Source organism: Pempheris klunzingeri, chromosome 23 (genome assembly GCF_042242105.1).
Source record: "Pempheris klunzingeri isolate RE-2024b chromosome 23, fPemKlu1.hap1, whole genome shotgun sequence".
In the NCBI taxonomy this organism is placed as follows: Eukaryota; Metazoa; Chordata; class Actinopteri; order Acropomatiformes; family Pempheridae; genus Pempheris; species Pempheris klunzingeri.
Window position 1 is genome coordinate 1,715,483 of NC_092034.1, and position 17,297 is coordinate 1,732,779.

The 17,297-nt window shown below is 45.1% G+C and overlaps 2 protein-coding genes across 2 annotated transcripts; both read right to left on the reverse strand.

The window, feature by feature from the left end:
• Positions 1-1,929: 1,929 nt before the first annotated feature.
• ppm1ka (protein phosphatase, Mg2+/Mn2+ dependent 1Ka) lies at positions 1,930-9,527 on the reverse strand. Its single transcript, XM_070854352.1, has 9 exons — positions 9,416-9,527; positions 6,882-7,045; positions 6,039-6,215; positions 5,624-5,796; positions 5,442-5,542; positions 5,173-5,338; positions 4,301-4,445; positions 3,222-3,356; positions 1,930-3,132 (listed from the first exon to the last, which is right to left on the reverse strand). Exons 2-9 carry the CDS (start codon positions 6,990-6,992, stop codon positions 3,001-3,003), a joined length of 1,140 nt encoding a protein of 379 aa, XP_070710453.1. The 5' UTR covers positions 6,993-7,045; positions 9,416-9,527; the 3' UTR covers positions 1,930-3,000.
• A 3,033-nt stretch (positions 9,528-12,560) lies between these two features.
• Positions 12,561-16,195, reverse strand: gprin3a (GPRIN family member 3a). Its single transcript, XM_070855170.1, has 2 exons — positions 14,383-16,195; positions 12,561-13,861 (listed from the first exon to the last, which is right to left on the reverse strand). Exons 1-2 carry the CDS (start codon positions 16,193-16,195, stop codon positions 12,561-12,563), a joined length of 3,114 nt encoding a protein of 1,037 aa, XP_070711271.1.
• Between the last annotated feature and the right edge of the window lie 1,102 nt (positions 16,196-17,297).

Here is a 17,297-nt window from a genome sequence, read left to right on the forward strand (position 1 = left end):
GACTGACACACGAACCCACCGGACCAATCCAACAATGGTTACGTGTGATATTGTGGTACTCTACCCTTTAAAATCTGTTGGCTATCCCAGCTCATGGCTCCTCTGGCCAGAACCTCCCCCCGAGGTCTGCCATGAGCCCGGCGCTGCCTGAACCCCAGCGTTGCACTGCATTGTATTTCACCTGTGAACCTGAATTAAAGGCGCTTCTGAGACCGACTGAACCCTCCGGCTGATCTGTGAATATCTCGGGCTGTCCATTATCTTCAAAGCTGTCAGATAGATGTACAATAACTCCGTCTGAGAGGTGGTGGAGTAAAAGTAGTGTGACAAGGAAGTACTCAGGTAAGTACAAGTACCTCAGATGTGTACTTTAGTGCAGTACTTGAATGAATGTTTCTTTCCTCCACAGGTTTCAGAAGCTCATCATTTATTTTGTGTGAAAAATAATCTAAATCAGTAACTACAGACGGGTGACATGCAGTGAGGACGGAGTACAGTGGAAATACTAAAAGTAAAGTACAAGTACTTCACTCTGTGCTGCACACAGCTCTGAGAGCAGGTGGCGTCTGGTTACTCACACCTGGATGATCCACTCAGGCACACGTGAGGACAGCCTGGGCCTGTGATTGGGTCCTTTCTGACAAATCAGCAGGTGAATGCAGCACCTTTCCAGAGATCTAACCGACCCCGAGCTGATGCTGAGATCAATGAGCCTTTTTCAGCAGGAAGTGAGTCTGCAGTTAAAAGCTGAGATCCACAAACAGAATCAGAGTCAGAGGGACCTCTGCTGGTCGGCCTCCGTCACTGCACACTGACTGAAGCTGCTGTCTGCTGGTCTGTAACTGACTGTAACTGACTGTCTGTAACTGACTGTAACTGACTGTCTGTAACTGACTGACTGTCTGTAACTGACTGAAACTGTCTGTCTGTCTGTAACTGACTGTCTGTCTGTAACTGACTGTCTGAAACTGTCTGTCTGTCTGTAACTGACTGTCTGTCTGTCTGTAACTGTCTGTCTGTAACTGACTGAAACTGGCTGTCTGTCTGTAACTGACTGTCTGTCGGTCTGTAACTGTCTGTCTGTAACTGACTGTCTGTAACTGATTGACTGTCTGAAACTGGCTGTCTGTCTGTCTGCCTGTCTATAACTGTCTGTCTGTAACTGCCTGTCTGTGGTTCAGACATGAGAGACAACAGGAAGCTGTACCTCTAACTCGGGGTTAAAGCACCTCTGGTTAACAGTGTGTGAGTGAGTGAAGCGTCTGCTGGAACTCCAGACTTTGATGTGAACGTTCTAGAATGCCGTGATGTCAGCTCTCTTTGATGTGAACGTTCTAGAATGCCGTGATGTCAGCTCTCTTTGATGTGAACGTTCTAGAATGCTGTGATGTCAGCTCTCTTTGATGTGAGCTCCGTCGGTTGCTGGAAACAAAAGGACAATTTATAGTTTCTTCCTATTTTCTCTATCAGGCGCTAGCTAAGGGCTAAAGTCAGGGTTAGCCTGCCTGGAGTGTGAAAGCTTAGATAGAACTAGTTGATAGTCGCACACACACACATCTGTGTTTGCTCAGCACACACACAGAGTTACATCACAACATTTTCTGAAGGTTAGCACACACGCAGTCGGTCACAAGGTGTTTAGGTTCAAGTTCCTGTGAGTGCGTCAAAGTGTATTTGGTGTCAATGACCTACACTGTGTTCATATATGTGTGTGTGTGTGTGTGTCCTGTGGTCACATGAAGGAATTTGAGGAATCTCAGATATCTTCTATATTTACCAACCGACACCTGAACACATCACCGCTCACTTGGAGGGCGGGAGATTGGGCGTGCGAGCTGTCAGTCAAACAGTTTGTGTGATGACGTGGAGCTAAAAGTGAAAGTCGGCACGTGAACATCTGCTGAACAAACTGAAGCAAAGTGAATCCTGTCAGTTTGAACAAACTTTATTCATCCCTGCAAACCTTCAGCCTCTCATGGGTAGTGTTCAACTCTGTGGGGGAGGGGTGGGGGGGTCAGAGGTCAAAGGTTCAAGTCTGGAGCTGGTGGATGATCTCAATCTCGATAATTCAATATAAACTCATGTTTCATTCTGCGTTCTACTATTTCACATTATCGTCCATTATAGTGTTAACACTGAGGTGGGGCTCATTTTAACTGGTTTATATGCTGTTGGGGTAGTTAAATGTGCCCCCCGTCCACCCACACAGGTGATGGATGGTCTTCAGAGAGACGCGTATGAATTTACAGCGAGATAAATAACTTAGAAAAATAAAAAACACTGTCGGGGCGCCGTAAATCAGAGAGAAGTCACAAAATAGAAACATAATCCAGTAAATTTTCCATTTTCATACCATTAATCTATTGATACAGGAAACAACATCCCAGGAACACAGAATCATGACTGTGGAGGAGAATCAGGGTTTCGCTCGTGGCTCTAATCCATCGTACCAGGCAGAATGAAAGCCGATAAACAGCAGCAGTGACGTCTGTGATGTTTCCTTCAGACTTTCCGTCACTCAAACGTCTCACCAAGTGTTGAATATCGGTGGAGAAGTTGCATGAACTGTATCTCTATGTTTGTGGGACGTTACATGCAGCTCTTTCTAACCCCAGTGGAAAAACTCAAATCCTCACTGAGGTCAACGTGAAAAGTAAAACTTCCTTAAAAGTGGACAGTTTTGGAAGTTAATTAAATAAAATCGAAAACACACAGGAGGGATGTTGGATGTTTGCATGCAGAACAAAGTGGACAAACACTGACAAACCTCTCTGTATGTACAATATATTAATATACACTTTATGTACACTAGTCAGTGGGACACTGAAGGCAGCACGACTGTGGTCGTAGTGACGGTCGGGGGGGTCGACTCAGGGGGGGTTACAGATGATTTCAGGTTAAAAAAAATGATGAAAAATGTTTGTTTCTTCAAGTCAAAGTCGTGTTGACTGCTGAGTGTGTGTGTGTGTGTGTGTGTGTGTGTGTGTGTGTGTGTGTGTTCTACGCCCATCTCCCACTCGAGGTGAAGTTCCTGCTCATGCTGTAGACGGCGGTGGAGCTCTGGTGTTTGCCCCACGCTCCTAACGGGACGATGATGATGGTGGCGTTGTCCTCCGAGCCGTACTGCAGCGCCTTAAAGACACACGCTAGCTTTAACCTCTCACCCACAATTCCTTTCACCGCTATGCGGAATGACAAAACAAAAAGCGAGACCCGAGTACCTGCTGAGCGATGACGTCGGCCGCCTCCGTGGGGTCTTGCCGCTGGCTGATGACATCGCAGATCTCCTGGTCGCTCAGCAGGAAGTTGATGCCGTCGGTGGTCAGAGCGAGGAAGGAGTCGTTGGCGTGCTGGACCTGCGGAGACGGACGGAGACGTTAGGCTGTGCAGCGTCCATGCAGCGTTGCCATGGAGACACCGACACAAACCATCAACTGCTGCCACAAGGTGAGTCTTAAAGTTACAATCTCAGAGACGAGCCGACTTCTCTCCTGATTCATCAGCTCAGTGAACAGTTTCTGCTCTCAGTCTCTAGTTTACAGTCTTCTTCAGTTCATTTAGTCAGTGATGGTCCATTTAGAGGAAGATACACCAGGAAGAGGGGGGAGGGGCTTTAGGGCGGGGCTTCCTGCTCACTGACCAATCAGAGGAGGAGGTCTTTGTGAAATGAACTCCACTTCTGGCTCCAAAAGAAACAAGATGGTGACGCCCGTAAAGTCAAACTCGAGGCTTCAAAGCGGCGTCCACAAACTAGTCGGTAGCGTCATGGTGGCTACGTCCACGTCTTCTAAGCAGTCTGTGTGGGTGATGGAGAACTACCTGTGCACCACCTGTGATGTTACAGGTGAATGTCGCCACCAGGGGACAGACATCCAGCTGAAAACCTTCCACATTATAACTTTAATGACTTCAAATATGTCACAGAACTCGTCAGTGTGATGTCTGTTTACGGCTTCAGTTGTTGATACAAAAACTGCAGGAGAAAATATATAAGACCAGAAATACTAAACTTATAAATAATATAATGGCTTTTGTAATTTTTCACTTCTTCACTCACTATGGATCGTTTTCCTTTTATTACCTGACCTCAGTGCATCTTTTCTTATGTGGTATCTCTACTTGTTTGCCTGGTAAAAGTATAAAAATCTTACTTTGATGAATGTTGAGCCTGAAGTCTGATAATGAGTCTGAGATGTCCCACCATGGCCACCGTACAGATAAAAGGCCCTTGTGATGACAGAATAGTGTGAACGTTTCCTGTACGTTAATGTCTTTGTCTTCCAAACCAGCTCGGACTCACGTTGACTCGCTGCGTGTCCGGCTCAGCGATGACGCCGCTGGTTTTCAGGTGGAAGTCTCCGATGCTGCGCGTCATGGCGAGCCGCCCGTTAACGTTGGCCTGACCCACGCTGTTCCACGTCACGAAGCCGCCAAACCTCTGGATCCTGAACACACACACACACACACACACCAAAAACCAGTTTCAGAGAGACAACAGCAGCCACAGTTAGCTGCCCGTCCCTTTAAGACTTCATGTGACGTGTTGACATGTGTTTGGGCGATCGCCAGAGTTAAACATAACCTGTTACATAACAGCAGCTGCTTTAAGCTGCAGGGAAACCCAAACCTGGCCACCGGCCACAGCCCGACATACCTGAGAGCCTATTTATACACTAGAACCTGATCGGCCGCCTGAAACCTGCCGCTCCATCGGACGTCTGCTGCACGAAGAAGAAGAGGAAGAAGACGAACTACACCTGGACCTGATTTATTCATCTTATATAATCTAGACATTATAATTAACACAGGCGGCACACAACACAAAATATTCATTCATTTAATTAGTCAGTAATTCGATGGGCAGGAGCAGTACATTTAGAAACTGAAATATTCAAAGCTAATATGTGTGTGCGGAGTAATAATGATAATAGTGTTGGTACTGTTCTAATTGAAATTGTGGAGGAAAAAAAATCCAATTTAACTTTAAAACTCTGGTCAATATTATGAGTTTCTGTTCCTTTTCACAATAAAAGTTTTTATTGGAAGTAAATTTATATTTTATAATCCCACAATTTCACATTTTCATGATTATATGTAATATTTTGTATTTAATCATTTACAATATAACACACACAGTCTCTACTAATCATACTAGTGCACCTGTTTGTGTACCTGTGTCTCTCGTCCTTGCGGTCAGGTGTGTGGTCTTTGGTGAGCTTCTTGGCTCGTCCCTTCCTGCACAGCAGCGCCCGGCTGTCACCGACGCTGCCGACCACCAGCTCCACGCCGTCACGTAGCATGGCGACCGTCGCCGTGGTGCCGGCTGTCAGGAAGGAGGCTGGTTCAGGAGGAGAGGAAGTTTTTAAAACACCTTTTACTACTTACAGAGTCAATACTTTAGTTTATCTCTCGGTGTGTGCTTTATTTATTTTGTTTCTCACGGTTGTCGAAGAAGCTCAGGTGTGCGTGCAGAGACTCGTCGGCGCCTAAAAACGCTTTCTTTAAGACGTTCTCCAGGTCGTCGTCCTCCTCCAAAGCGTCTCTGAACGGAAACATTCAATAAGTGACGCTCCTACGTGTTTTTATTCTGAATATTCTGGTGACGCTGTCTTCGGGGTTTCACCTGATGAACTCCTCCATGAAGGTGTGGCAGTAGTCGGCGGCGTGCGGCCCGCCGTGGCCGTCGAACACGGCGAAGTACAGCAGGTTGTCATGGATACGGGCGACTCGGAGACGGTCCTCGTTCTGCTTCCTGAGACCCAGAACAGACGCGCTGCCGACCCGGGACAGGCTGACCTGAGAGGGGGGGAGGTCGGTTCATCCTTTCATCCATTATTCAGCCATTCACATATAGTTCATCCTTTCATCCATGTGTCATCCATCCATCCATTTACACATTCATTTGTTCCACTCAACATGCCATGTAGCCAACTACTCATCCATTCTTGTATCCATTTATTGATCTACTCACCGCTTCATGCACTCATTCATCCATCTCTTCATCTATTCATCCACACATGCATCATTCATCCAGTCACCTGTGGAATGGGTTTTCCGTATCTGATACTGGAGGGCAGCAGTATCGGCTCTTCTATCCGGTTGTCCCAGATACCAAACGAGTCCCAGGTGACCGGCCGGCCGCTGCCGTCGCTGTCGAAGCGAACCGACCCGCTGGCCCGCCGCACGCCCACGACCCCGAACGACCCAGCGCCCACCTGCAGGCCGATCAGACAGTCGCTCAGTCCACACAGCTGTAGTAGCTGCTATAATCCTGAGGGGCAACTCAAATCACCCAATGACGTCCACTAAAAGTGCTCACCAGACTTTATTGTTAAAAACAGTGATTTTACCTCACAGAACACTTGTTTCTAGTTTCTAGTTGCTGTGACTTTGGTGTTTTAAAAAGTTATTTTAATATTCTAACTTTCTTAAACTTTAAAACACCAAAGTCACAGAATAACACAAACTGACTGATGGAGGCAGCAGCAGAGCAGCAGCTCCTGTGTCCTGTTCTCTAAAATCCCTGTTTTAGTGAATGTAGTCTGGTGTGTGTGCTGTTTGTGGTTAAACCAAAAGGATCTTCCAGGTCTCTCTCTGTAGGGATCCTTTCCATGATGCTGTCACACACTTAGAATAACACTCTGAGCCTGTCAGTGGATCAAACAAGCTCTTTTAGTGGACCTACTGTGATCAGGTGCAGTTGCAAGTACAGCTGCTGCTGGCTGAGGTGATCTACTGGATCAATTCACTTTTAGTACCTACCAGTCATTTAGACGCCACAATATGTACAACAATTACAAATTATGCTCCAGTCTTCAAAAAGCAGCACTGCGTGGTTAATATTATATTATACATTATATTGTATATAGATATAGATTCACCTGCCCAGAAGCTGTGGAGGTTTCTGGCGAAGAGCGAGTGACGAGGAAGGTTTGTCTGGCGATGGTGGAGCGACCACAACGCAGCAGGTTGAGCATCACTGTTGACGGCATGGCTGACTGTTCTTAACAGCTGTGGAGGGAACACCTGGACGGGCAGCGGGTTTCTGAAACATCGGACCAACAGTCAAAAACACAAAGATAATCAGTTAACGAGAAAGAAAGCATCAAATCCTCTCGTCTGGGAGGATAGAATCAGTTTTTTTTGTTTAGAATATTTACTTAATAAATGACCCAAGTGATAAACAACTAACTATAAATCAAAACAGTTGCCAATTAATTCTTGTTAATCAAAGTTTAAAGGGTCCCTGGTGAGAACTGGTGGCAACTAACCTAATATTTCAGGCACTTTTGGGTCAGTTTTTATCCACCTGTTTTAAGTGCATTTTCACATTGAAAAAAAGTTTTAATGCAGAAAATAATTTAAAAAAAAGTTGTTTTCTGTTTCTCAATATTTGCATAACAGTAGTGGATGGAAAAACGTGCACGAATCCCCACTTTCTTCTGCAGGTTTTCTGAAAAAGCGAAGCTACTTTTGGAGAAACCCGACGGATGCACCGGGGAGGAGTGAGAGGAAGAGAGGGGGTCAGCTGCTGGCAACACTCAGGAGTTTAATCCATCGAGCTGGTTGACATTAACGAGGATTATCTTCCTCATTCTCCCTCCTCCTCATCGTTTTGTACAGCATGCACTGTGTGTGTGTGTGTGCTCCACAAATAGCCGCCCGTCTCCTGCTGTGTTTTCGCTCTGTGTCGTCTCCTATCCATAACAAGCATTGCAAGACAAACACACCCAGCGGGGCTCTAAAAATACTTCAGCTGAAAAGGGGTGACCTTAAAACTGCAATTTTTGTTGTTGTTGGTGTTTTAAGTTAGAACTTAGGGTTCTTGAGCTTTTATTTTGAAGGGTATGCTCCATCAAGTACATGATTGCATCAGAAATAATGACACAATGTGTCGCTGTAAAACCCTCATAGCAATATGAGTGTTTTTACTTTTGATGCTTAAAGTACATTTTGCTGATAAAACTTGAACTTTTACTTTTAATTAAGTATTTTAAACCTGTAGTATTGTTACCTTAAATATCTTAAATATAAAGTACTACTAAAATAAGGAATGACACTAAATAAATAGAACATTAAAGTATGTAATAGCTTAATAACTCATTTTAATTTGCACCACTATATTGTGAATTTGCACCTGATCTTATGATTAAAGTCTGTGTTATTGTCTGCAAAGTTACAGGTAACTAAAGCTGTTGAATAACAGTGGAGTAAAAAGTGAAATAATCAAGTATGAAGCAGCAGAAAATGGAAATACTCCAGTTCTCTAGACACTCCAGTTGTCACCTTTAGCCCATTTTCCTGTGACAGTTTTTTTTTTTTTGCCAAACCATCACCGTAAAGTGGTGTCCCAAAATAAATAAAGCAGCAATCAAATAAAAACTGATTACGCCACCAGCGGCTGATATACACACATAAGACAGTTGTAACGTTATCAGTGTGTGTGTGTGTGTGTGTGTGTGTGTGTGTGTGTGTGTGTGTGTGTGTGTGTGTGTGTGACCTTCACATGGCACTGCAGAACAGTGTGTGCAAACTAAAACACATGTGACCTACTTGTTGTTGACAAAACATAACAATGCACATGCATGTTCGGGTGCACAGAGGCTTCTTATATACCTTACCAAATCAGATATTTATCTATTTATTCAACAAGAACTACAAACAAATGTTATTCAGATCCAGAACATCCTGCAGAAAATAAATAAATAAATATATATATATAAAACATATACCAGGTGGTACTCAGAACAACACCAAAGCACCACCCCCCTCGTACTGGAGCAGATTTTAAAATGGTGACAAATCAGATATTTATCTATTTATTTAACAAAGACTACAAATAAACGTTATTCAGATCCAGAACATTCTGCACAAAATGTATATATATATAAAAAAACATCTATTGTACTAAGAACAAGTTTGAGGCAGTTTTATACTACTACAGTTTTTCGGACTGGAAATATTATACTTTTACTCCACTACATTCATCTGACAGCTTCAGTTACTTTGCAGGACAGCGTTTTACGAACCACAAACGTAGAAGATCAGCAAATGTTTTTGATATAAAACATTAAACCTCAACCAACTATGACAAAAAAAGGTAATTACACATGATTGCATCAGAAATAATGACAATGTGTCGCTGTAAAACCCTCATAGCAATATGAGTGTTTTTACTTTTGATGCTTAAAGTACATTTTGCTGATAAAACTTGAACTTTTACTTTTAAAGGAGTATTTTAACGTATAGTATTGCTACCTTAAATGTCTTAAATATAAAGTACTACTAATATAAACATACTAAAGGAATGACACTAAATAAATAGAACATTATAGTATGTAATAGCTTAATAACTCATTTTAAATCACTGTGAAGATGACAGTAAAAATCAAAATGGCGGTTGTAAAAAACTCACCTTCTCCTTCTTCTTTTATCGCTAATTATTTCCCGCCGCTCCTGTTTCCGTGACAACCGGAGCTCCAGCAGCTGCCTCAGCCGTCAGTGGCCCCGCGCGCTACGGCTCTTCAGGTGGGGGGGGCTCGAGGGCGTTTAAAGGGAGCGGCTGCCGGCCAATCAAAAACCCGGGAACGCAGCGACGTCATCGCCGAACGCCGGGGTGGAATGTGAACGCTTTTGGCGCGAAGCCAAACCCGGAAGGAACGTCTTCTCTCTGAATACCTGCAGTAGTTAGTCAGTAGGACTAGTAGTACTAGTAGTAACTCCTGTAAGGTAAGTATCCTGTTTTTAACACAGTAAAGATGCTGTACTTACTGTAAAACTAGTAAAAAAAAAAAAAAAAAGTAATTATATCTATGAAACCAAGTACTTTTACTTCAGGATTGTGCTAAACTACAAGTTTGAGGTACTTATACTTTACTTGAGTATTTCCATGTTATGCTACACTGCTTTATACTTAAACTCCACTATATTTTGAAGGCAAATATTCTTATTTTGTACACAAGTACATGTGTTAAAATATAAATCAATAAATAAATGACGGTATATTACTATAAGTTAAGCTACACAGCAGTATTTAAAGTGATTAAAATGAGCTCCACCTTCACCAGCTGCACTGTAGGAGCTCTGCTGTTTGCCACTCAAGTAAAACGTCTCAATACTTCTTCCACCATTATTTCTAACCACTCTTATACATGTGCAGAGGAGCAGCTCCCCCTAGTGGCTAATAAGATAACTCCTAAAACCGTTACAGATCCAGACAGAGGACAACAGTAACACAGTCAGGTGGGAATTTACTGTAAAATTGTAATGTGGAGTTGAGTTACAAGTGATCAGCTTTCTACTTCAGAAACACTTTGAACGGCTTCATCTACTGGTGCTAATTTCAGATCAAACCAAGAGTCTGTTTTGTTTATTTCTAGCAAAATCACAAAAACAATCTGTTTCAACATGTAGAGACAAACTACTGAATTAACATTTGATATTCGGTCAAATTAGTTCAGAGCCTTAAATTTAACCAAACAGTGGCATTAAAAAGCTTTAAAATCTATGTAAACCCTGATAATGGAAGAACCGTCATCTCACAGCGAGGGTTGTGTCTACAGAACATACTGCATTCATTTGAATTATTTTTCTGAATACTAATAGTTTTTTGTGCAAAATACTGAAAATGATATGAACTCTGTTTAAATATGTGTAATTTAAGAATCACTACGTAACATAAAGAGGCTCGTAAACATTAGAAATAATCAGAGAATAACAAAACATCCTCAAACCATCACAGTGTATTTTGAAAAATCCTCAAGAGTCAATAAGAAATAATCAAAGCTTTCTTCTTCTTCTACCGTTACACTGACCTCTTGTCTGGAGTCCATATTTATCGTCCACGCTGATCTCATTGGTTTGTTGTCTTTGCTGGACGGATCCTTCAGGGCCTCCGTAGGGGCGAAAGGGGAACATCCCACCGACCGTTACACCAAACAATCAAATGATCGATGGAGAGAATAATCAGCAGATGAATCCAGAATCATCAGCTGAATTATGATACTAAATAGATCAAAATTAAGATCCTTTTTGTTTAACCAGAGACACACCAGACCCCATTGACAAAAACGCTGATTTTACACAAGAGAACACAGAGACCTTTTGCTTTGTAGCTGCTGTGACTTTGGCGTTTTAAAGTTATTTAGGATCTGAAAATAACTCTTTAAACCACCAAAGTCACACAATAACACAAAGAAACCAAACAATTGAGGCAGTAGTAGACCAGCAACTCTTGTGTTCTGTGAGGTAAAATTGCAGTTTTTGTCTATGGAGTCTGGTGGCTTTGAAGAAACCAAAATAAATAGTGTTTTCTAGGTTAGAGACACCAAATGAACAGGATCACCATCTCTATGATATTGTGTGTGTGTGTGTGTGTGTGTGTGAGAGAGACTGAATAAAACATGGCGGAGAGACTCTGTTGTTAACATGAGCGTGACTTTAATGTTTCTGAATAATTCAGAGAAGCAGCTCGGTGCTCCATCAACAACACAAGTCCTCCGCTACAGGGGGGAGTTATGTTATGAAACAGGGCTGAGGGGGAGGAGGGGGAGGAGGAGAGAGAGAGAGAGGAGGAGGTGAAGTTTAAGTGTGACGACATGAATGAAAGGGCAGTGTTAAATGTGATGTATTGAGGGAAGAGGAGAGGAGGGAGGGGAGGAGGAGGGAAGGGGAGAGGAGGGGAGGAGGGGAGGGAAGGAGAGAGAGGAGGAGAGGGGAGGAAGAGAGAAGGAGAGGTAAGGGGAGAGGGGAGGAGGGAAGAGGGGAGGAGAAGAAGAGGGAAGGAGAGAGGGAGGAGGGGAGGAGTGAGAGGAGAGGAAAGGAGGGAGGAGGAGAAGAGGAGAGGAGAGGGGGAGGAGGAGAGGGAATGAGAGTGGGAGGAGGAGGGAAGGGAAGAGGAGGGAGGAAAGGAGAAGGGGGAGGAGGAGAGGAAAGGAGGGAAGAAGGGAGGAGGAGAGGGGAGGAAAGGAGAGGAGAGTAGAGAGGTGGGAAGGAGAGAGGAAAGAAGTTATGACAGGAGGGAAAGAAAGGAAAGAGGAGGGAAAGACAAGGAGAGGAAAGGAAAGAAAAGGAAGGAAAACAGGAGTCAAAGAAAAGAAAGTGGAGGAAGTAAAGTGTTTCCCATCTGAGAAATTAGCAGAAAACAACACACACACACACACTCACACACACACACACACTTCCTTGAGTGGTTTGCGCCGCCTTTCGTCAAAAAGGAAGTAGATGAAATATTCACGACCAGTGAGGAGCTGCTGTCTTCTTCACTTCACCTCAAAAACTGTACTTCTCAGTTCTTCTCACACTCCGAACCAAACAAGCACTACGACTTAACATCGCCGCCTGTCAGTGTCACAGAGGAACGCTCATACTTATATGAACCTTATCGGCCACACTGGTTTGTTTTATGTGCACGAGGGTTTTATTGCTATTAAATCCAAACATGTTGAGCTCAAACCGCCTGACCTTTGACCCCGACCCGCTAGTGAAAACATGCAGACGTGTTGTGTGACACAGTGGTCGTACGAGGAGGTGTTTTTAAAAGTAGGATTTCTGGAACAGTCTCAGTCCGCCACAGCCGGCGCCTTCCTGCAGCACCCCAGGATCCCCCCTCTCCTCTTCCTCTTCTTCCTCGTCTTCGTCTTGTCCCCTCTGAGGCTGGTGTCGGAGCAGATGGACTTCCTCAGAGTGGTGATGTGCTTCTCCTGCTCCCGGATCTTCGACTCCAGGTGGGACTGGATCGCCGTGCCGAGGCACTCCAGGTCCACCGTGGCGCCGTACACCTCCCACGTCATCCCCTGCTTGTCCCACGCCACCTCCTGCGGCTTCCCCGCCTCTTCATCATCTTCCTCCATGTTTTGCTCCCTTGCTTCTTTGTCATCGCCTTTCTCGTCCTCCTCGTCCTCCCAGATGCTCTCGGCGCTCACGTTTCCGTCTTGGTTTCGTCCAAATTGCAGCTCCGACACGAGGGCGGGGCTCTGCTGGAAGCTGTAGGTACGCAGACAGGCGGGGAGGGAACTCGCCCTGTCAGTCCCAACAGAGGGAAGCACCGATTGGCTGCACAGCTCGATGTCGATCTTGCAGACGTGCTGGAGAGGCGACTGGCCGGCGGGGACGCAGCACAGCGTCGGGACCGTCGGCGAGGTTAGACTACCGGACTGACAGCCCGGAGATCCAATCGGAGAGGAGGTGGGAGCTCCCCCGTGCAGGCTGGAGCTGGCGGAAGTTGAGTGTTCGACCACCTCCACCTGGACGCCCACGTCTCTCCGGTCCACTCCCCACAGATCGGGCCTCTCGCTGGGGTCAGTCATGGTCGCTGTCTCCCTTACTGTCCTGGAGCTCGCTACATGAGTGGAAGGCTGAGGAAGAGGAGGGGGGCAAGATGACCGAGAGAACGAGGAAGAGCTCACCTCATCTTTCTGTTCACCCCTCTCCTCCGTCTTACTCCCCACACCCGTTGCCCTTGACGATGGGATGCTGCTATCAGCGGCAGTGGCATTCACGTCTCCCAGGTGGCGTGCTTTGCTCGGCGGGGCGCCTTGTGGCCGCCGTGCGTTGTCAGTCACAGCTACCCCTCGCACGGCCCCCTGGGGGGATACAACCGGCCCCCCTGCAGCTGGTACTTTGGTCTCCGGCGGTTTCAAATGTGCTTCCTCGGGGGCATCGGCGCCACTTTTCACAGACGTCTTGGTGATGGAGTCAAAGGTGAGACCCCGAGTTAGACCGGTATTATGGAGGTTCGTTTCCGCGGCGACAGATCCAACTGCTGCTGCAGGCTCTGGTGTGGATCCTCCCCTCGTTGTCAAGACAACAGTGGTTCTGGTTTTGGGGCTGGAGGTGGCCAGAGGCGCCAGCGGGCCAGAACCTGCAAACAGTGATTTATTCTGTTTATTCTACATTTTACAGATTAGAATATATCTTTACAGACAATTAATAAAAAACACAGACAGGTCAAATTACACATTTAAAAAGCAGTTCATGTCTTCAGCTGCTGAATTGAGGATATTGATTGAACTATTGTTTTTCTCTTGATGGCTTTAAATGCAGAAAGTCTGCCTCAGTCTGTCTGTCTAGTGAATATAAGACAAACTAAAATATTTTCTCAGGCAGTTGCTAAAAGCTCTAAAAAAGTTAACATTTCTAACAAACTTTCACTTTGTCAGTTGTGTTTTTAGGTTCAGTCTCTCTCCAGCTTGTTTTTTTTTTGCACCAGATTTCTATAAAAAAAAAAAAAAACATAAATCAGCGTTTCAGGAGTGATGAAGACCATGAGATGCAGCTGAAAGTGGACCTTCAGTTAAGACTATTACTGTATTGTTATGGCTCATTATTTGCAAACAGAGAATCAGCTGATCTCAGGTGTGATTCAGGATGACCGCTGATTACCTGGAGCAGAACCGGGACTCCTCAGGACCGCCTTGTGTGGCCCAGCTGGACTAGGAACAAGACTTTTGCCGGGACCAGACCCAGGACTCCTACTTGCTGACCCAGGTCTAGGAGAGAGCGTCAGGGAGAGCGACACATCTGCCAGAGCTGACTTTGAGCTAGACCGAACTGGTCCTGGCTTAGAAGAGTCTAAACCAGCTTTAGGATCTGGACTGGGCTTAGCAGTGGTACTTTCGGCCTTGAGACTGTCGTCCTTGGACCCAGAAGGACCAGTTCTAGAGGACGATGGGGAGACAGAGCCAGCAAATTCCTTTTTAGACCCAGAGGCCACTAGAGAAGTTTTAGAAGTTGAACGGGTCGGACCAGGTTTAGGGCCAGAAAGAACATCAGACTTCAACTCAGTGCCCACTTTAAAACTTGGACTGGTTTTAAGATTGGAACTGGCTTTAGAGTCTGAAGGAGTTTTAAGGTCCAGCTCATCTTTTGACCCCATGCTAGACTTAGAACCAGCAGCTGTCTCAGAATCTGGACTGATTTTGCTTGCTTTGACTTCAGTTGCGGTTCTAGTATCAAGGCTATCTCTGGACCCCATCCCGGACTTGGGACTGGGACCGGCTTTGGAATTGGACCCGGTCTTGGAGTCTAAGCTGTCCTTTGATCCCCAGCTGGTTTTGGAAGCAGAACCACTTTTAAAGTCCAGGCTATCTTTGGACCCCGTTGCGTTTTTAGAGTTGAGGCTGACTTTTGAACCCGTTTTGGATCCAGTACCAACACTTGAATCTTTACAATCCGGATTCTCTTTGATCCCTGATGCATTGCTGTTTTTGGTCCCTGAAGGGTTCCTCTGTTTGAGACTTAAAGAACTCGGTTGAGGGGTCTTGGTAGTGAGCAGGGCTGCTTCAGCTCCCTGAGTTTGTGATTTTGGTCCAGCAGGCGGCGTCTCGGCAGGGTCGTGCCTGGTCTGCTCGTTTGGCTTCATGCTTGTCTGGTCTGGTTTTTTGGTTTTAGCTGCCATTGTTTGGGTTCTATTGTCCAGTTTTGGACTGATGACGTTTAAATCTCCTTTCTGGTTGCGGACTCTCGGGCTCACGGGAAGGTGAAGCGTTTTTGGTGACTGTGTCTCGAGGTTAATTTCTTTTCCACCATCTTCTTTCATGTTTGTTTTCAGGCCGGCTGTTATCTTGTTTGTAGTCTTCGTTGTCGGTCCAGCTGTCACTGAACTAGGTTGTTTGGGGTTTGAGGCGCTCACCGATTCTACTCTCGGCACTTGTGTTTTGACTCTTTCGGTTGCCCTGGGGCTGCAAGCCACCATCGTTTGCGGACTTGCCACCATGTTGCTGTGTGCCAGGGTCTTGGGGCTGAGTGTCGGAGTCTGTTTGGGGTTTGGCGATTTCAACCTTTGCTCGCCTTTGCTGCTCATCGACGTCTCGACTGTTGGTGAGCGAGCCAAAGGAATTTTACTTTTTTGCCGCGATGGATCATCTCTTTCCACGGGTGACATCACCGGGGTTGTCAGGGTGCTTGCTGACTTGCCAGTTTCCGTGGTACCCACTCCTCTTGCCCCAGGTTTCCCGCCGCCTTTAGTCCCGTTGTCCTTTCTGTTCCCTCCAGGCAGCTTCGGGGTCCCGGCGCCTCGCTGAGGATTGCTTGGCGAAGTCAGATTGAGGTTGAGGTTGAAGTTAGGCTCTGCCCCCCAAATGGCGTTGGAATCAGTATTGCCGAGGGCATCCGTAAGCCCCGCCTCTGCTGGAATTGGACATTCTGATTGGACGTCACCCCTCCCACGTTTAGAAACCTTTGGGGGTGTTTCCATGGTGGTGATAGAAAATCAGGGAGCAGCCAGAATCAAATAGCAGCACCTGATTGGACAGATGGCGAAATTATCAATAGAAGCCAACTACAGTACAATTCCTGAACTATATACCATTTATCAAACCAATAGAAAATAATGAATTCATGAATTTAGATTGATTTATTAAATGACTTATATTACTGATACTAATGCCATCTTAAATTATCATGTTGCATCTACAAATATATTTTCCTGACTGTTAAATATCAACTCAGTTGCTGTTATTTCTGTTCTTTCCAACAGCTATTTTCTGTCAAACAGACGAATCCTCTCGGGATCAGTTTTTGCTCTTTTTGCTCTTTCCCCTGCTGGGCCTCACACAGCCGAACTCATGACTGAAATGTCAGAAATTTTAATACCCTTCTTCTTGTCTTAATCAAGGATCCAACAATGAAAAATTACTGTTATTTTGCACACAAATAAACCTGATTTATCTGAACTAAAACGTGTGGTTTGTTTGGTATGGAAACAACATATCAGAGCATCAAAATAATCAAACTATAACTATGATTAATAAAGTACATCCATCTATCTAGATGAAATGCCGTTAATAGGAGTATCATAGGAGTTATATAATCATCATCAAGATCATGTTTTTTTAGTGTAAAATTTTAATCAGCAAAGTGACCAGTGCCACTACCTGCAGCTGTCAGATAAAACAACAACAATTTTGACTGAAATCGGCGCTTTAGTAGATTTCCAAATTAATGAGAACATAATGATATAAACATTTACAGGAGAAAAAAAGTACAGTTAATTTAGGTTTAATATCACAAATCAGCATTAAGTCGCTGTAATCTCACTACAGTAATATTATATGTCCGTCTCTACATACCGTTTCAGAGTCCACGGTCACCAGCGGCGGTCGACGGTGAAAATCCCATCATGGTGTCTGACGACCGCCTGCCGAGAAAGAGAGGAAAGCTTCAGCTCGGTGGTACCTCCTCAGAGCTCGACCACGGTAATGAATAAATAAAAGGAGGAGGGCGAGAGGGAGGAGGGCAGCCATCATCACCATGTTTCTCTCTCCTCCTTTCCCTCCTCCTTATCCTGTTTTGTCCTC